Source organism: Myotis brandtii, unplaced genomic scaffold (genome assembly GCF_000412655.1).
Source record: "Myotis brandtii unplaced genomic scaffold, ASM41265v1 scaffold1288, whole genome shotgun sequence".
NCBI lineage: Eukaryota > Metazoa > Chordata > Mammalia > Chiroptera > Vespertilionidae > Myotis > Myotis brandtii.
In genome coordinates, this window is record NW_005354539.1 from 351,212 (window position 1) to 371,812 (window position 20,601).

The 20,601-nt window shown below is 39.6% G+C and overlaps 1 protein-coding gene across 1 annotated transcript in view; it reads left to right on the forward strand.

Annotated features, from left to right (window-relative positions):
* The window catches only part of CENPE (centromere protein E, 312kDa), a 93,393-nt gene that overhangs the window by 31,491 nt on the left and 41,301 nt on the right, over positions 1-20,601 (forward strand). Inside the window, exons 2-13 of the mRNA XM_014534313.1 lie at positions 1,368-1,459; positions 4,552-4,641; positions 4,759-4,877; positions 5,604-5,723; positions 6,613-6,694; positions 6,850-6,917; positions 6,991-7,056; positions 11,268-11,319; positions 12,665-12,752; positions 13,608-13,737; positions 15,076-15,195; positions 17,103-17,261. Coding sequence (XP_014389799.1) covers positions 1,368-1,459; positions 4,552-4,641; positions 4,759-4,877; positions 5,604-5,723; positions 6,613-6,694; positions 6,850-6,917; positions 6,991-7,056; positions 11,268-11,319; positions 12,665-12,752; positions 13,608-13,737; positions 15,076-15,195; positions 17,103-17,261 — 1,186 coding nt within the window. The remainder of the gene's footprint in view (positions 1-1,367; positions 1,460-4,551; positions 4,642-4,758; positions 4,878-5,603; positions 5,724-6,612; positions 6,695-6,849; positions 6,918-6,990; positions 7,057-11,267; positions 11,320-12,664; positions 12,753-13,607; positions 13,738-15,075; positions 15,196-17,102; positions 17,262-20,601) is intronic.

Below are 20,601 nucleotides of genomic sequence, written 5' to 3' on the forward strand. Positions count from 1 at the left end.
CCTGACACTCGGCAGGTGACACCGACCTGTCTCCCTCCTGCTGTGCACTCCGTAAGAGCCGGGACGAGCCTGTCTTTTTTATTTTATTTTTTTGCATCGTATTCAGTAGGCACCTAAGACTTCATTCAGACAATGACTGCATACAACATGCAGAAAGTGGAATGACTGGTGATATATACAGATTTTTTATTTTTTTAGTACGGTGTACTGTACTAAACATACTGTCATCGTGGCCCTGTGGATCTTACATTGGGCCGGGAGAGACAGAAAGTAAAGTAGAAAAAAAATGTAGAATGAAAACGTTGATAGGCGAGTAATAAATGCTACAGAGAAAAAGCAGGGAGGGGAGGTACTGAAGTAAGTCTGTTTGCTTCTCTCGTCTCCGGCCTTCACCCCAGAAAGAAACTATTACAATACGTCTTGGCAAGTGTTACCATATCCTGGCTGAGAGTGTTGGCTGGAGGCCTCATAGCCCTTTGATGAGATGACAGTTTGGGGGAGAGGCAGGGCCACTGTCTGGAAACGCCTGACACTTTTCATGAATGAAAGAATAAAGTTACTTAACGGGAAGGTTAGTCAGGGTATTCCAGGCGCAGAGGGGTTGAATCTGTTATCCCGTAGGAACCTTCAGGTAATTGATTAGTAGGGAGTTAGGATAGATATATAGATAGAGGAATTTAGAAGATGAGTTTGAAGAGAGATAAACATAATCCAGATCTCCTGTGCCACAGCAAGGACTTCAGATGACCTTTAAAGGATTAGATAGATAGATAGATAGATAGATAGATAAAATAAAAACAAAAAAATAAAATAAATAAAGGATTTAAGGGAGAGGGACCTAAGCAGGGTTGCATTTTGGGTGTGTCTTCTCAGCTGCTGGTACTGGGTAAAACGGTGGGAGTGAAGAGCTTCGAAATAAATCTCCCATGAGAGGGCAGGAGGTTATTGCAGCCCTGTTTAAAAGTGTTGACCCCTGCCCTATCTGGTTTGGCTCAGTGGATAGAGCGTTGGCCTGCGGACTGAAGGACCCCAGGTTCGATTCCAGTCAAGGGCACATGCTCAGGTTGTTGGCTCAATCCCCAGTGGGGGGCGTGCAGGAGCCAGCCAATCAATGATTCACTCTCATCATTGATGTTTTAATCTCTCCCCCTCTCCCTTCCTCTCTGAAATCAATAAAAAAAAAAGTATTAAAAAAAAGTGTTGACCCCTCCCCCCCCAAAAAAAGTGGATTTTCCATGTTTATCTGATATAGATGTCATTACCATCTTTTAAAATAGTCTTCAGAAGATGAAATATTTTAAATTATCTTTCCTATAACATTGCTTCTTTGACCAGTAATAGTAAAATGCAGTGTTTTATTGTTTTAGAGAAGAAGCTCTTGGAGAAACTACCCAAGTTTATTGGAAAACTGGCAATAATGCTGTTTATCAAGTGGATGGGAGTAAATCCTTTAATTTTGGTAAGCTTATGCTAGCATCAAAAGCTAACCTGTTATTCTGTTCCTGTTAAGAGTACAAATTAAAAAGCCCTCGCCGGTTTGGCACAGACTCTCAGACGGAAGGGTCTCCCGTTGGTTTGATTCCGGTCAGGGGCATGTTCCTCAGTTGCAGGCTGGATCCCCAGCCCTGGTCAAGGCTTGTGCGGAGGCAACCAATCGATGTGGTTCGCTCACATTGATGTTTCTCTCTGTCTCTCCCTCTCCCTTCCACTCTCTCTAAAAACCAATGGAAAGCCCTGGCTGGTTTGGATCAGTGGATAGAGCGTCGGCCTGTGGACTGAAGGGTCCCGGGTTCGATTCCCGTCAGGGCACATGCCTGAGTTGCAGGCTCGATCCCCCGTACTGGGTATTCAGGAAGCAGCTGATCAGTGATTCTCTCATCATTGATGTTTCTATCTCTCCCTCTTCCTTCCTCTCTGAAATCAATAAGAATATATATATATTTTTTTAAATGGAAAAAATATCGTAGGGTGAGGATTAACAACAATAACAAAAAGAGTACAAAGGCTTGTGAATAATACTGGATTTGTCATTAAAGAAGAGACCAAGCCTTTTGGTAACTGCTTCAGTGGGTACCTTAAAAAAATTGTTCATCCATGTATGAAAGGTAAGATAATAAATTGATATTTAAAACAGTCATAGTCAGAGTGTCTTATGACTAAAACTGTCATTTTCCCCTCTTATTTATTAGTGTATTTATGGCCTAAAACTTCGTAAGCCTAAAATGTGTCACTTAATGTGAAGTCATCTTTAAGATCATCTTTTCAATTTAGTATTTTTTCCACAATTATTTCCAAGAAATCTCTTTAAACAATAAGTAGGGAAGATATCCGTTCTTTGCTGAAATACGGAAAGGACTCACCCCTATTTTTATGGAGCTTATCATGTGTCAGAAGGGACACCTTAATAAGTAATTACACTTATTATGACAAGCTTTGTGGAAGCTTATAGTGGGGATCTAGCTAGGTGTCTGAAATGGTACCACTTAAACTGGGACCTGCAGGATGAGGGAGAGCTACCTAGGACAAAGGGACTTAAAGGCCCTAAAGCAAGGGTAGGGAACATAGAGGCCCGTGAAACCATTTGGTCTGGCCTTGCCAAGGCACTAGGGTAAGCTAATTTAAGCAAATGTAGCAGGCTACTTTTTAAATTGGTAATTTTGTATGGCCCGAGAATGATGTTATAAATATCCCAATGGCCCTTGGCAGAAAAGTGGTTCCCCACCCCTGCCCTAAAGGTTGACTAGACTGATTTGTTGTATTGATTTAATATGTATATAGTGTTGCCAGTGTGTCAAACACTGTTCTAAGCTCTTCATAATCTTAACTCATTTGATCCTCCACCAAGCCTGTGTAGTAGATACTATGTGATAGGTACCTTCCCATTTTAGAACAGGACTAAAACAGAGGCTCAGAGTCACACAGCCAGCAAGGGGAAGTCAGGCTCCAGATCTGTGTCCTAGCCACTTAGGCACCAAAGAGCGACAGCGAAGTGTTCTCAACAACCTTAGGAATGAGTGTCAAAGCAGTGTTAATGTAGAAAGCCAACATATAAGATCTGGAGCCAGGATGTACAGTAGAGAAAATGATTCCTGGTAAAGGACTATTTGAGGGGATTAACATAATTTTTTAAAAGGTAAAGCAATATATGCCAGAGATTATAAAACCAAAAGCAATGAATGCGAAAGCATTTCGACTCAGGTACTACAGATTCTCGGAAGCCGTATATGCCCATTGAGGATTTTGACTCATTCACCTATCTGAAGCAGATGGCATTAAGATTTGAATCATCCGGTCATCTCTCCTTGCTCAGAAATTATGATGCCTAAGCAGTCTTTGGATGGAACTTTGGTTTTCCATATAGTTCTGCCAACAGGGTAGATATATGGGCGTGGTGCAAGCAGTGTGATCACTGAATTTCTCATTGTGGGTCAACCCATTTCCCTCCTGATGCACAAATTAATTGCTTGTGAGCTTTTTAATGTGAGGCTACCACTGCAAGAGTGGTCCATTTTTAATGTGCTAACAAAAGCAGAAAACCACTTCCTAGACTAGTGAATTCATCAGGGCAAATGCAGTCCTAAACCTAGTCTTTGGCAACCAGCAAACTGGGCATTCCCTCTAAAGTCAGCTTTTTTTCAGTACTTTTCTTTCAAATGTTTGCATTTGGTTTAGTTAGGGCTAGTCCTTTTTGCTAGATATTCTAAACATTGAAATTTCCCAAAGAATAGTAATAGTTCTCATTTCCTAAGTATTAACCTAATGTTTAGAATAATTCTGTGAGGAAGATAATATAGTGTATTGGTTTAACAAATTAGGGAACTGAGGCACAGAGATATCAACCACCTTGCCCAAAGTCACACAGCTAGTAAGTCTCAGAACCAGGATTTGCAGACAATCTATTTCAAGACTCCATATTTAGCCACTATGCCCTACTGCCTCTTGAAAGTACATAGCATAGATGACGTTTTCTTGGGTGGGTTTTTTGTTTGTTTGGACGGGGTTTAGGTGTGAGGACCAACACATTTTACCTTATAGAAAAGTATATTTTCAGAGGACCAAAAAGTTGAAGAAAATATAGTCTTCAATATTTTATACTATACTAGAGGCCTGATGCACGAAATTCGTGCAAGAGTAGGCCCTCCTTCCCCCAGCTGCCAGCACCGGCTTCCCTTTGGTACCCAGGACCCGGGCTTCCCTCGCAGCCTTGACTTCATCCAGAAGGACGTGCGGTCTAATTAGCATATTACGTTTTTATTATTATAGATCAGTGGTTCCCAAACTTATTTGGCCTACCGCCCCCTTTCCAGAAAAAATATTACTCAGCCCCTGGAAATTAATTTTTTTTAAATTTTAATAGCAGTTACTCATCGCCCCCAAATGCACCTGTGGCCATCACCGCCCCCCTGGATCGCTGCAGCGCCTACCAGGGGTGGTAGCGCCTACTTTGGGAATCACTGTTATAGATTCTGACAATTTTATTTCTTTGAGCAACTACTAATTAAGAAGAAAACACAGTTTGTTTGGTTTAACTCATGTGTTGTTGTTTTTTAGATCGTGTCTTTGATAGTAATGAAACCACTAAAGATGTTTACGAAGAAATAGCAGTGCCCATCATAGATTCTGCCATACAAGGCTATAATGGTTTGTATTCATTGCAGAAACATTTTAGTCTGGGCTGTCTGTTCAACAAATATTGATAGTTTTATACTCTGTAATCTCTCTCTTTTTTTAATCTTTGTGTGTGTTTTGTTTTTGCAGGTACTATATTTGCCTATGGGCAGACTGCTTCGGGAAAAACATTTACTATGATGGGTTCAGGAGATTATTTGGGAGTAATACCCAGGGCAATTCATGACATTTTCCATAAAATTGAGAAGGTAAATAACTTAGCTAAATTTCTAGTACAGACAGGTAAAAGTAGTAATAATAGGATAGCAACTTCAGTGTTCTCTTTTAATGATGAAGGAAGTAGATTTACAGTTATCTCTTGATTATCTGTGGGGAGAGAAGAAAGGCATGGCACAGATTTACTTCTTTTCCACAAACTTACTTCAGAGCTTAAAGTTCTTCATTTTTTGCTTGAAATAGTAATACTCCGACCACAAAATGGGCATTAAGGAACAGGAAAGTCTTATCAGAATGGATAACTCCTCACTGCCTTTGTTTAACTGTCATTGATTACCAAGGAGCAGTAAAAATAGATGTAGATAAAAGACAAGGGCAGCAGAGGGCCAGATAAGGCAGCCTAATTAGTTAAGAGTTGATTGCATTTAAATTACTTATTATTATTTTAATGATTTTTAATGTTTTTATTTGAACATCTGTGGGTATGGTTTTATTTTGAACTTATAGATTTGGACTGGGCACTCTTCTAATTCTATGATACTATATTTTTCTGAAACAGTGCTTTTGCTTTTATAGTTTTGTGTTTATCATTATTAATATAGAACCATAAGGGGATTTTTAGGGGTTTTGTTTGTTTGTTTGTTTTAAGGAGATAGTTTTTCAAACAATATTTTAATATTTAATATTAACACATAAACATTTAGTATTAGGTTTTCCTAAATGGATGATTAATGTTTTGTTGTTGTTTTATCTTCTAGTTTCCTGATAGGGAATTTCTCTTGCGTGTGTCTTACATGGAAATATATAATGAAACCATTACAGACTTACTTTGTGACACTCGAAAAATGAAGCCTTTAATAATTCGGGAAGACTTCAATGTGAGTAGCAGAGTTAACAAAGTAGCTCAAAAAAGAGACTTATTTATTGCTATTGTTGTTCTTGAACATTTACCTTTAATTTCTATATTTTTAAGTGCTGTATCTATGGTTTATTTTTTCTTAAGCGATTATAAAGATCCCTTTTTAAGCAATACATAGTAGGCAAAAGTAGGTTTACAGTTGTAACATCTATATAATAAAAGGTTAATATGCAAATGACTGAACAGCGGAATGACCGGAGGCTATGACGCACACTGACCACCAGGGGGCAGATGCTCAATGCAAGAGTGCCACTCAGCCAGAAGCCCTGAGCCGGGCTCGCGGCTGGTGAGCGCAGCAGTGGTGGCAGGAGCCTTTCCTGCCTTCGTGACAGCTCTAAGGATATCCGCTCCTCATGGAGCGGGCCGAAGCTGTCAGTCGGACATCCCCCAAGGGCTCCCGGACTGGGAGAGAGCACAGACTGGGCTGAGGGCGCCCCACCACCACCCGCCCTGAGTGTATGAATTTCTTGTTCCAGGCCTCTAGTAATACAATAATACAAGAATAAATTCTAAAAAAAATAAATAAATTTTGTATTTTGTATACTCACAACTATACACCTACTTTTGCCCACCCCTATATGTGTAGTTTTTAAATATTGACAGCTGTATATTGGTGTAAGTGCCTAAAAAGAGCAAGATGGAAGTTTCAGGTTAGAATTTGGTGTGCTTTGATATAGGAAGTAAATTGTAAATATCATAAGTTTACTTGTTATTTTCATACTATAGTTTTCATTTTGCATTTTGACTTCTAAAAATGTATTCTATCATAGTTCGCACCTTCTTTTTGATATGCAAACTTTTAAGTGTTTTCTATTTCTTTACCCTTCCCATAATTAAACTTGTTTCAGAGGAATGTGTATGTATCTGACCTCACAGAAGAAGTTGTTTCTACATCAGAAATGGCTTTGAAGTGGATCAGAAAGGGAGAAAGTAAGACTTTATTCTGTATTTCTTCAAGGCATTGTAAAAACTATTCAATTGAATGCATTTAGGCTTCAAGTCACACTTTCAGTTTTAAGCTAAAATAAAAGTTAATTTTTAAAAATTTTGACATACACTGCTGAAATATGACTCATTTTTTACAGAGAATAGACATTATGGAATTACAAAAATGAATCAAAGAAGCAGTCGCTCTCATACCATTTTTAGGATGGTAGGTAATTCTCTATTTGGTCTTTCCAGTTAAGAATGCACTAAGTTTTCTACAAGTTTCCTTTTCCTTCTAGATTTTGGAAAGTAGAGAGAAAGGTGAACCTTCTAATTGTGAAGGATCTGTCAAGGTGTCCCACTTGGTGAGTATTGATAAACCATGATAATGTACCTTATAGGCCAAAGCAAAATTGGACTCAGTTGTGGGTTGTTTGGTTTCATAAGGACTGTTAACTGAACTAAATAGAACCATCTATAAATGGTATTTTAACTAGCGACATATGTAGCATAAAATTACTAGCTAAAATGTAGAAAGAATTTAGAGGATCTTTCTTCCTATTATGTATGGCTACCATCTCCTAAAATTTAGATGTTAGGACTGTAGGATTTGAGGCTTTCTATGACAGTAATGAAGGGGGGTTTGTTTGTTTTTTTGTTTGGGTTTTTTTTGTTTGTTTTTTTGTTTATTTGTTTTTCATACACATTTAAGAGTTAACGTAATTTTGGAATGGGTCAGTGTCTTTGTTTTTTGGCTTTTTAGTCTCATCCAATAGAATTAAGACTTGTGCGATAAACAAAAACTTAAGTGGGATGGATTAAAAGTAAATCACATTCAAGTTCATTCTTAAGTAAATAAATAAATATATTTTATATTATAAACACAGTGTTTTAGACTGTAAATCCCTGGAAAGTAAGAGTGATATCTTATTCATCTTGTAGTCCCAACACTTGTACATAGTTTATGTTTGTTCATTTTTAGATTTTGAAAAATCAGTCTTAATTAAATCTAATTCTAGTTTACTTACTTTACCATACAAGTGCAAAGTTTATTTTAGTAAACTAGTCTTGTTTTAATTTAACAGCAAAAAACCTAACTTCTGTTTTGTTTTCCAAACCTGGCCTGTGATATATCACTACATTTCCAACTTTTCTCTTAATTTAGCTTTAACACTCTTGACATGGTCAGTGATCCATTTGATGACTTTTCTCATGTTGTTTGATGCTCTCATTTAGGGACAACAGGTCCCATCTGATCCAACAACCTTCCAGCCTCTCACTCTTAAGTATCTTCTTGGGAAGAAGTCTTCCCCAAAGGATCATTTTCTGACTCTTTGTAGGTGGCCTTTGAGCATTTCCTAGCCTTTCTGTGATAAGATCCAGGTTCTCTTAGGTGTGCGTCTTCTCTATTCCCCTGTGTGGCCTCTTTTCTCCTACCCTTCTAACAAAAACACAGGCTGTTCTGTGGCCTTTCTTACTTCCCATGTATGTTCTCAGACATTGTTATCACTTCTGTGTTAATGATGGCCAAATGTTTATTTTATCTAGAGTCTCTGAGTTCTAATACATGTCTTCCTAATGATTATTATAATCGTACTAGGGGCCCAGTGCACAAATTCGTGCACCTTGAAAGGAATTGTGGGCTGCGAGGCTGCGGAGGGCACAGGGGCGGGTCTCAGCCCATCCTCCGTGCCCCCTCCCGGCCCCTCCTGCCGCAGCGGCCCCCCAGTCCCCTGTCTGCCGAAAGTCCTGCTCCCATTGCTGCCGCTCCCACACACTGACAGCACCTGTCCCACTCACAACTGCTGACAGTGTGGAAAGAGCAGGAGCGGGTGCGAGCAGGACCAGCACCGTCAGTGTGTGTGAGCAGCAGCTGCCGATCCAATCACCCCTCAGGAGCAGGGGGAGGTGGAGAAGCCCTGAGGGGCAATCAGGCCAGCAGCCACCACTTGCACCTGCTGACGGCGCCAAGCAATTGGGACCGGTGCTGAACACCAGCAGTGGGTGTGACAGGGACCGGCGCCAGCAGCAGGTGCAAGTACCAGCGGGACCGTGGCACAGGCAGGATCAAAGAAATTTCAGTAACCACCACAGGCTCTCCCTGATGACAGCCACCGGCGCCCTGCTTTGGTCTGGCACCCCTGCTCACCTGTTCCATCATCCGGCCGCAGCCAACGCCTGCCATGTTCCACGCTCTGCCGCTTGCTGCCAACACCCACCATGTTCCGTGTGCGCCCCCTGGTGGTCAGCGTACATCATAGCAACTGGTTATTTGGTTCCGCTATTTGGTCTATTTGCATATTAACCTTTTATTATTATCAGATGTCCCATTCTTGTCTCAAACTTCAGTGTGTCTAAAACCAAATTAATTTATTCCTATTGCAATGAATATTCCTTTTTTCCAGTTGTACCAGCATTATTCTGGTCCCCTCGGCTAAAAACCCAAGTCATTTTGGCTCTCTTTCTGCCTTCCCTTTTATCCAGTTTTAACCATTTCTTACTGATTTCATCTTTCAACATTTCTCCTTGGTGTCATACTTATTTAGGTACTCATCTCTCTTAATTTGCTACATCATTCTCCTGGACCTGGCTTCCATGACTTTGATCAAGTACTGATCTTGTTGTGTCTCTCCCATAGTCAAGATCTGGCCACTCTTGGCCCATGTAACTTTACTTCCTTCTACTCCACACGAGCTCCTCTCTTATAGATTCTTCATATCTTCGAATACTAATGCTCATTCCCATCTTATACCTTAATTCATGCTGCCTTCATCACCACGTTGCCCTGCTATTATGTATCAGGGTTATCTGTAATAGATACTCTACAAAAAAGATTAGACTTCTCTGAGTATTTTAGAGAAAGAAGTATCTGAGATAGAACTACAAAGTTGGTACAGAATTACCTGCCATTCCTGCAAGTCTCCACAGAGAAACAATTTAAATCTCTGACTTTAAATGCATTAAGAATATTTACTGAGCCTTTACCATGTTGTGAGCATAGTACTGGGCTCTGGAGTTTAAAAGAATAAAGAAAACATCCCTCCACTACTTACTGTCTCCACTGCTACCTGCCTAGCTCAAGCCACCATTGTCTCACACTAACATTCCTCTCTGGGCTCCCTGCTGCCTCTCTTGCCCCTCCCCAACCCTTTCTCCACCTAGGGTTTCACAGTTGATCCTTCAGAAAGTTAAATCAAGACATGTTGCTCTTGCTTAAAGCCCTCTCATGATTTCCCCTTGCACTTAGGAAATCCAGAGTCCTTACCCTATCTTATCCTATCTTTCACTCACTCTGCCAGTGCTGCCCTTTCTATGTTTTGAATGCACTAAGCTTGTTATTGCTTTGTGACTGGGTGTACAGTCTATTCTTTATTCTTAAATACAGTTCCCTTGGTCTTTGCATGACTGGCTCCCTCTTCTCTGTCATTTCTGATCTTAGTCTAATGCAAGGGTGGGGAATGTCCACCCTGCGGGCTGCATATTTAGTCTGGCCCTGCCAAGATAACCACTGGCGGGACTGGAAATTCAATAAATCTATGAGCTTTATTCATAGCAACATAAATTTATATTACCTGAATGATATTAAGCAAATGACAGTATAAATGTCCAAATGGCCCTTGGCAGAAAAAAGGTTCCCCACCCCTGGTTTAATGGAAGGCCTTCCCCAACCACCCAATCCAAAGAACTTTGTCCCTTCCTCGTCTCTCTTCCAGCACTCTTTAAATTATCTATATTACACTTACATGATACGTTTCTTATCTGTTTGTCTTTTTCTCTCTTCTCACCAACTTCCTCCTCTTCTCATCCCACCCCATTTAGAATATAAGCTCTGAGAGCAGGGGCTTTTATTTGTCCGGTTCACGTTGTATTCCTAGTACCTAACAAACTGCCTGCAGCATGACAGGCAGTCACTTTGTTCAACAACATTTTTGAAATGAAAGAGGGGCCTGTGCTTTTAAAGATGCTACAATGTGTTGGGAGATACAAATGACTAGCTCAGCACTATAAGAATAAGTCATTATCTATAAACACCTCTCTGAACACAGTTGAAAATCAATTCATTCAAGGTGTGGGAGATGAAGGGTAAATTCGGCAAAACTACATTTAAGAGGTAACATTTGCCTTTGGTCCTGAATAATGAGTAAGGGCATACTAGAACATTCAAACTAACTAAAAGGGAGTGGCAAAAGATAGCACTTGCAAGTGTAGAAGCACATGAGGTGTGCAGGGCATAGTGCGTATAGTTCAATTTAGTGAGTAGTTAAGAGTAAGCAATGGATAGATATAATGTTGGGGCAACACAAGTGCCAGATTGTAAAGAATCATAATCACCATAGTTGGGTTTTGAACTTTGTGTAGGAATAGAAAACCTATTCTGTCAGCATTATGAAGGATACAGTATAGTTAAGGAACACGGTGTAGATGACTCAGGAAAGAGAAGGCCTAGACAGTGGGGTGAGAGACAGCGGTAGAAGAGTGGTGTTCAGATAAACCATGCATTAAAAACGTGCTTTCAGTTTGGATTTCATTATTTCAGGTTATCCTTCCTAAAGGTTTCTTTCCATCTATGTTTCAGAATTTGGTTGATCTTGCAGGCAGTGAAAGAGCTGCTCAAACAGGTGCTGAAGGTAATGAAAACTCATGCAGTGTTGGTCTGAATGTTTTCCTGTTTTACAGAATAAAAAGTGCTAGCATACATTTTAGAAACTAATAACGTAATGGCAATAATAATTTTGTGATAAAGGTCTTTAATGCAAAAATCAGCTTCTGTATCTAGCTAGTTACTTCAGGCTACTGTAGCATCAATTAAAAAACTAAAACTATGCAGATGTTAGGATTGTATAGCTGGAAAGCTGCTGAGAGTACCATGAAAACCAAATTGTCATAATCAATAAAGAAATTCAGAAAGGTAGTGGGGTACAAAATTAATATGCTGACATTAATAACTCTCATGATACAAACAACAGCCAGTTAGAATATTAAGCATACGAAAGACTCTATTTACAGCAATGACTTAAAGGATGTAATACCTAGGATGAAACTCAACAAAAATTTCACAAGACCAGCATAAAGAAAACTTTAAAACAGACCTGAAGAACATAACCATATACTTACACAAATGGGTGAGCTTACTTAGATGGGAAGGTTCACAATCAAAAGACGTCAAGCCTCTCTACATTAATTTCCTTCAGCCTGACATAGACACACTCAGCTGAGGGTGGCCTTTATCCACCAAACCATGAATTCTCAGACCTGTAAATAAGAAATAAATGCTTGTTTTAAGCTGGCTTGTTAAGCAGCAATATTATAGTCACAGGTGAATAATGTACCTGAAATAACAGTTGCCAAATGAAAAAAAGCAAAGTGCAGAAGTAGTGTATTTAATATACTATTATTACTGTAAAAAAGAAAGGGGAGAAATTAATATGTATGGACTTGTATTTCTAAAAATCTCTAGAAAAATAAACTAATAAAAATGGTTTGCTGGAATAGAAACAGGAATAGGTTGAATGAAGTATAAAAGTGAGTTTTTTCAATGTACTTTTTTTTTAATGTTTGAGTTATTTGAGCATATTAACAATTTTACAATGAAAACCTTTTTGGTTGTGAGCCTATAGGTACTAACTTGATTGTATGTCTATAGTTGCTTGTGAGGTTTGAAAAAAATAGATTTTAACTGAGGGGTCAGAGGCTCTTTTGGGAAATGGGTTTTTCCTCCTTCTGATTCTTAGTCATTTTTCTTTTGCTAGTTCCCTCAGGTGACAAGTTTGCTGATTCATTCAATAGGTGGGAGGAATAGGGAGAGGGCTCCTTCTACCAGTGGTATAAAAGGTGGGCTCAGATCTAGTGCAAAGCATAGACATCAGCATCTGACCCTTTTACTTCTAATTTGTCTTATAACTTACTGGTAAATAAGTTCATCATGTAGTACAGAAATCAATTTTAGTTTTCATATTTGTTTAATCAATGCAGGTGTGAGACTTAAGGAAGGCTGTAATATAAATCGAAGTTTATTTATTTTGGGACAAGTGATCAAGAAACTTAGTGATGGACAAGTTGGGTAAGATTATCCCACAGTGATTTACCTGTTAATGCTTATATTTTTCATGAGGTTGAAAATTATTATAGTTCAGTGACAAAGTGCTAATTTCTTTCATGTATTCAAAAGCTTTTGTGATTCTGTGAGCATGCATGACTTCTTATATCTATGACTATGACCAGCTAAATTAACTTATTTTAAATACTAGAGGTCCAGTGCACGAAATTCGTGCATGGGGCGGGGGGGGGGGTCCCCTCAGCCTGGCCTGCACTCTCTCCAATCTGGGACCCCTCAGGGGATGTTTGACTGCCAGACATCCCTCTCCCAATCCGGGACCAGCATCCCTCTCCCAATGCCGGCCTGATCCCCCTGTTCTCCCCTGCCAGCCTGATGGCCCTAACTCAGTGGTCGGCAAATTGCGGCTCACGAGCCACATGCGGTTCTTTGGCCCCTGGAGTGTGGCTCTTCCACAAAATACCAACTTCTGCGCATCGGCCACGAAGTTTCAATCACACTGTACATGCGCGCCCGCACATGGTATTTTGTGGAAGAGCCACACTTAAGGGGCCACAGAGCCGCAGTTTGCTGACCACTGCCCTAACTGCTCTCCCCTGCTGGCCTAATCGTCCCTAACCACCTCTGCCTCGGCCCCGCCACCATGGCTTTGTCCGGAAGGTTGTCGGAAGACATCTGGTCTAATTAGCATATTACCCTTTTATTAGTATAGATTTCGAGTCAGTAAATTTTACCTGCCCTCTTTAATCTGAAAAGAATTTATTTTTAAAGTTGTAGCTAAAGTTCTGCATTAATCAAGTAACCATTTTTGTTATATAAAAATTCTTACTCTTTTTCTTCCCAAACTCATTTCTCACCTAGGGGTTTCATAAATTATCGAGATAGCAAATTAACACGAATTCTCCAGAATTCCTTGGGAGGAAATGCCAAAACACGTATTATCTGCACAATTACTCCAGTGTCTTTTGATGAAACTCTTAGTACTCTCCAGGTGAGTGTGTTTCTTTTTTTATCTCAACTTCATTGGGGGGAGGGGGGGCGGGGATCATCTTAAAGAAGAAAAAATACCTACTGAGCTTAGCTATAGGTTTTTTGGGTTTATTTTGGGTTTTTTGTTTTTGTTCCAATGATGAAATTTTTTTTTAAGAGAGAGTGGAAGGGAGGAGGAAGATAAGAGAAACATCGATATGAGAGAGATGCATCAATTGGTTGCCTCCTGTGCACACCCCAACCAGGAATCGAACCTGCAACCCTTTGTGTGGGCTGATGCTCCAACCACTGAGCAACAGCAGCCAGGCTAGCTGTGTTTTCTTTTTTTCTATTGACATAACATACCTGATAAAATTAATGTGCTGTCTACTAAATAGAATTTTTTAATTTTCCCAGACTTCAGTCATATCTCATCTCCACAATTTTTGCCACATCTAACACTTTTACTGAAATTAACATGATATTTTTATTTAAATAACTCACTTTTTTACTTAATTTATTATAGAAGGATACTTTTTATCAGTCCCATAAATGAAAACTAGTATCACTTGCAACAAGTGGAAGTGGTTTCAAAAAATTGTTTGTCTTTATAACAATAATTCTTAAATTCCTGCTAGCTAATTGTTGCATGCCTTGACTCTGAGCTTAAAGCCTGCACTTTCTGTTTTGGGTTTGTTTTTGTTTGTGGGGGAGGGGGGGGGTTGGGGGTGAGTTAAAGGAAAAATGAGAAATTTCAATAGAATAGCTTTTTCAATGAAGGGTTCAGTGATTTAATGGTCATCTTCATGTTATCACTTAAAGTTACTTCTGATAATCGTACTTTAAGAAACATTGCTTTAAAGAGCTATTGAGCACTGGATCATGATACTGTCAGAGAAACAAAGATAGAAGATAGAGTCCCTGGCTTCACAGAATTTATAGTCTTATGGGGAAGATTAGACTGTCTCCCAACATAATTGCCTTGGATTAATAGTTACGTGGCTAGTAAGTAGGATAGAATTCAAAGGAAGGACAGCTGCTTTTGACCTGAAGCAAAGCTTCAGGTAGAGGGAGCGATTTGCACTGGATTTGAAGGGTAATGGGATTCTAGTAAGCCAGTAGGTTTTCTGTCACCATCTGTTTTTAAAATATTTGACTCTCCTTGAAGATATTTCAGTGCCAGGGTAGGTTACAGGAATTATTACAGCACACAGAATGTTCTTTGTGTTGAAAAGTATTATCCCACCCTGAAAGAGCATTGATTTTTTTCTCTAAAGAACTTAACTACAAGAAACCTAAATGTTGACTAAAATAAATGTTTTAGTGTCAAGCACTGAACACTCATATTTTTTTTTTCCAGTTTGCCAGTACTGCTAAATATATGAAGAATACTCCTTATGTAAATGAGGTATCGAGTGATGAAGCTCTCCTGAAAAGATATAGAAAAGAAATAATGGATCTTAAAAAACAGTTAGAGGAGGTATGTATGAACCATGTATTTCAGTAAAGAATGGGACAGAAATAGAATTGAAATCTGCCTAAATGCTCAGAAAGGCTCTTAAATCATCAATATCTGTGTCATGTGACCTAGCTTTAAAACAGTTTTTAACTAAGAAGAAATCAACGCAAAAGTTTTAGTTTAATTCACTATAAACTGAAAGATTTGGTTTCTTGCAATTATATTCTATTTCACTTTTCATTTCCAAAGGGAAAAATTTGGGATTTTGAAATGGGCCAAGTAAATACTTTTTAAAAAAATGTATATTTTTATGATTTCAGAGAGGAAGGGAAAAGGAGAGATAGAAACGTCAATGATGAAAGAGAATCATTGATCAGCTGCCTTCTCCATGCCCCCTACTGGGGATCAAGCCTGCAACCTGGGCATGTGCCTTGATCAGGAATTGAACTGAAACTTTCTGGTTCATAGGTCAGTGCTCAACCACTGACCCATACCAGGCAGGCCAAGTAGATACTCTTTAAAAATTGTCACAAATATAGGGAAGTGGGTTAAAAAGGAAGACCATGTATGGTTATGTAAAACTACTTTCTATAATTTCATGTTATCTTGAAATCCTCTTCTAACCCTGCAGTATCTATATCTATCTATCTATCTATCTATCTATCTATCTATCTATCTATCCGGTAGCCTAGGCCCTTGGTCGGCAAACCGCGCCTCTCTAGCCACATGCGGCTCTTTGGCCCCTTGAGTGTGGCTCTTCCACAAAATACTGGCTCTTCCACAAAATACCGACTTCTGCGCATGGGCCACGAAGTTTCAATCGCACTGTATGTGTGCGCCCGCATGTGGTATTTTGTGGATGAGCCACACTCAAGGGGCCAAAGAGCCGCATGTGGCTAGAGAGGCGCGGTTTGCCGACCAAGGGCCTAGGCTACCGGATGACCAGCAGGTAGCTATGATGCGCATTGACCATCAGGGGGCAGATGCTCAACACAGGCGGAAACCACAGGCATGGAAACATGGAACAGACTGATGAATCTCAGAGGAAAGGGGGGAAGGGGAGAGGGCAGGAAGAGAATAACCAAAGATCTTATATGCATACTAGAGGCCCGGTGCACAGATTCATGCACCAGTGGGGTCCCTCAGCCTGGCTTGCACCCTCTCACAATCAGGGACCCCTTGGGGGATATTGGACTGCTAGTTTCTGCCCGATTCCTGCACTGCAGGCCAGGCCGAGGGACCCACTGGTGCACGAATCCATGCACCAGGCCTCTAGTCAATCTAATAAAATAGCATAATCACTTGTCGTTGTAATTTATTTGTTTTAATCATTATGGTCCCCTGGTGATCTTTTAAAAGATGAACTCTAAGATACCATATGGTAGTCTTAAAAGAACATCTCTTCTTTTGCTGTAGGTATTCAGGTCTCTACTTTTCTGACTTCTCTGCCTGTTATTTATATATTTTCAGGCAATTAATAGAATTGCTCTAGCCCAGCCAGTGGCTCAGTGGTTGAGCATTGACCTATAAACCAAGAGGTCATGGTTCAACTCTGGTTAGGGCATATGCCCAGGTTGCCGGTTTGATCCCCAGTAGGAGGTGGCTGATAGATGTTTCTAATCAATGTTTCTCTCTCTCCCTCCCTTTTATTTATTTTTTGTTTAAATAGAATTGCTCTAACAGCATTGTTATAATCTTATACATGGCATATGGAGTATGCACATGAGAAGAACTGTATATTTTACTGATTTTATTATAAGATTGAGAAACTGTTGTAACTGCATATTGGTGTTCTGCAGGTAGGAAATTTTAGTTTAATAACATTAAAAAGTTCATGGTTCACAAAAATTTATATTCTTTTAGGTTACTTTTCAAGGTTCTAAAACCTAGCCATATTCATTAATATAACCGAATATTATATTCTATAGGTTTCTACAGAGACTCGGGCCCAAGCAATGGAAAAAGACCAATTGGCCCAACTTTTGGAAGAAAAAGATCTGCTTCAAAAAGTGCAGATTGAGAAAATTCAAAACTTAACACGAATGCTGGTGACCTCTTCTTCCCTCACATCACAACAGGAATTAAAGGTAAAAGTGTAAATGTTGACAGCTTAAACTTAGTATATGGAGAATAGAATTGGCATTCCTATATGTTTATTCTCTAGTTATGTATTTCTTATCCTTTCTTGAATACTATATATTCAAGAAACTCAGAACTTTTTGTGTATTTGCCTATACACATTCCTGATTCCCACATGCAGAGATAGCAATTCAAGAAGTCTGGTATATAGTCAAGGAATAGATTTGAAATGTGCTTCTTATGAAATTGATTAAGTGATTGGGAGCCACAGACATCTAGAGTGGGAATATTTTCTCTTTAAACAAATATTCATCTCAGGGAAATTGAACTAGAATATAAGTTAACATAGCGATCAGAATTCTGGCTTCCAGTATGTGTTCTTTTGTTTCTACTAGAATAGTTGGATATCTTTTGTCCAACAGATATTTTTGGGGTCTGGTTATGTAATAGTTAAGAGAATGACCTCTGGAGCTGAACTGTCTGGATTTGAATCCCAATTCTGTCAGTCCCTAACTCTGGACCTTAAGCAATTTCTTTTTTTTTTTTAAATATATATATTTTTTTAAATATATTTATTGATTTTTTTACAGAGAGGAAGGGAGAGGGATAGAGAGTTAGAAACATCGATGAGAGAGAAACATCAATCAGCCGCCTCCTGCACACCCCCTACTGGGGATGTGCTTGCAACCAAGGTACATGCCCTTGACCGGAATCGAACCTGGGACCCTTCAGTCCGCAGGCCGACGCTCTATCCACGGAGACAAACCGGTCAGGGCAAGCAATTTCTTAAATACTAGAAATTTGTGCAAGAGTAGGCCTTCCTTCCCCCGGCTGCCAGCGCCAGCTTCCCTCTGGCACCCAGGACCCAGGCTTTCTTCATAGCCCCGGCTTCATCCGGAAGGACATCTGTCCTAACTAGCATATTATGCTTTTATTATTATAGATAAATTTTGCTGCAGTTTCCTAATCAGTGAGACAGCCTGATCCCCACCTTATAGGATTGATGTGAGAAGTATTATAGAATGTGCTTAACATTCCATACAGCAAACCCTCAATAAAGATTTGCTATTAAGGTTATTATTAATATACGTTATATTCAAATTACCATGCTGAGTATATAGAAGACTTCAAGAACTATGTATTGAGAGTGATGAGTAGGAAATAGCCCAATGAAAGGTGTAGAGATGAGTGGTTCAGGAAGACATTTGCATGTACAGAAGTTGTGAAAAAACATGTTTCTTGGACTTAAAATGTTCTGGTGGCAGGGGCATTTAAAACCACATTGAAAGTTTTAAACGTTACGTTATGCTAAGGACAGGAACAAAGCCTTGTAAGTAACATGATCGGAATTGTGTTTTAAAAAGGTGTAGAGCTGGTGTGCACATCAGATTGATTGGGCCTCTACAAGGATGGTGGCTCTAATATTGGATAAACTGAAGAGCTATTTGGGAGGGAGACTCAACAGGAGTTTGTGATTGTTTAGATGTGGGAGGCAGGGAAAGGGAGAAAGAGGTTTCCAGAATGACTTGCAAGCATTGCTAGGCTTACTGGATAGCTGGTAGCAGTAGTCGTTGCGTTAAGGGTGAAGGAATATAGAGCAGTGACGCTGCTCAGTGTTTGGATTTGAGACATCACCAGTTAAAGGTGTCAGATAGTTGAAAATGCAAGTGTATGAAAATCAAGTGAAAGATCTGAGATGGAGATAGCCATTTGGACATAAACATTACAGATCGATTCAAATTAAAGTCTTGTGAATGGATGAGCTTGCTTTGGGAGCATGTTGAGAATGAAAAGAACAGAGGGCCAAAGACAAAACCCCAAGAAACAGCAACTTTATAGGTGTAAAGTTGGTAAAGGCAGAGAAGAAGAATCCATAAAGGAGCCTAGGGTTAAGCTGTAGAGTTAAGGAAACAAGTGAATGTGGTCATGAGAGGAAGAGACTATTCCAGAGAGGCAGTGTGTCACATTCTACTGAGAAGTTAAATAAGATACATGTAGACCAAAAAAAATTGGGATTTAGAAACAAGAAGCTCATTTGCAAAAGCAATTTGTATTATGTGTTGGGCGTGAAAGCCACCTTGCAGTGGGTTGAGATGGCCCAAAGGGATGGGATCTTAAATACAGCAGAAGGTCTGGACTTAGAGGGAGAAACACCTGTTAATTATAACAAGGACAGAGGAAGGAATAGGCTTCAGTGCAAGTAATGCTTTCATAAATTTAGGCTTATATTTTCTTTGTGAAATAGGAGGTTTATTTATTTTTATGCTGTGGTGGCAGGAGATGGTAAAGACACAAGTTTGTAGACATGCTAAGGGTTTAGCCTTTGTAAGGAATGGAAAAGAAAGCCCACGTGGAGAGGAGTGTGGCCAGGCAGCATTAAAGATCCAGATGATGTTGGCAGCCAGACTTTTGGTTGTGTGGCTCTGATAGCATTCGGGAGACTGATAAAGGCGGAGGAGGTAGTGTAATTCATTTGAGTGTTCACCGGATTGGACTAGGTGTAAAGAACAGAGAATGGGTCAAATAATTTGAGGCTATTGACCAGAAAACACAATTCAAATGATCATCTATGGAATCTAAGATGATGAGATAAGAACCAAGAGGGAGCTGGCAAGAAGAAAGTAGTGGATCAAGGGAATAGAGCTCCCTCTTATGCTTGATAGCCAAAATGGGATTGACTGAATCAATGAGGTGGAAGGATAGGAACTTTAGATAGAGTAGGAGGTCTAGGTTTATGAGTTTCAGATAATGGCAAGCTCCAAGAGTGGGTTTGGGAGCAAATGGATTTGAGCTGAAAGTCATTGAAGTGAAGGATTTTTATGACTGAGCTTTTGCAGAGCAGGCTGTGGAAAGGACTGTCTATTTTAAGCAAAAAGATATTGTGTGGGAGGAGCATGAAAGCATGCAGTTATACAGATATATATATAGATATAGATATATATATATATAGATAGATATATCTGCATTATACAAATATCTATATTATACAGAAAATCTTGAGAGGCAATGCAATGGAGTGGTTAGTGGATAGGCTCTGAAGTTACAGGCATGGGCTCAGCCACCAATTGGGTGTAAGATTGTACACAACTTCTCCCAACTTTTTGGACCCTCATCTTCTTTATAAAATGGATGTGGTAATAGAGGATTGTTGAGAGGATCAAATAAGATGAGATAATGCTTGTACTAGTAGAGGGGTAAGAGAAGAATGGTAGCTATGAAATATGGAAGACCACAAACAGGAGGTGGGCAGAGGAAAAGAAACCAGCAAAGTGGAGTGAGTGGTGAGGACAGCTAGCTGAGGGGGTTAAGAACCAGGAGGCAGGTGTCTTTGAAGGAATGAGGAAGATG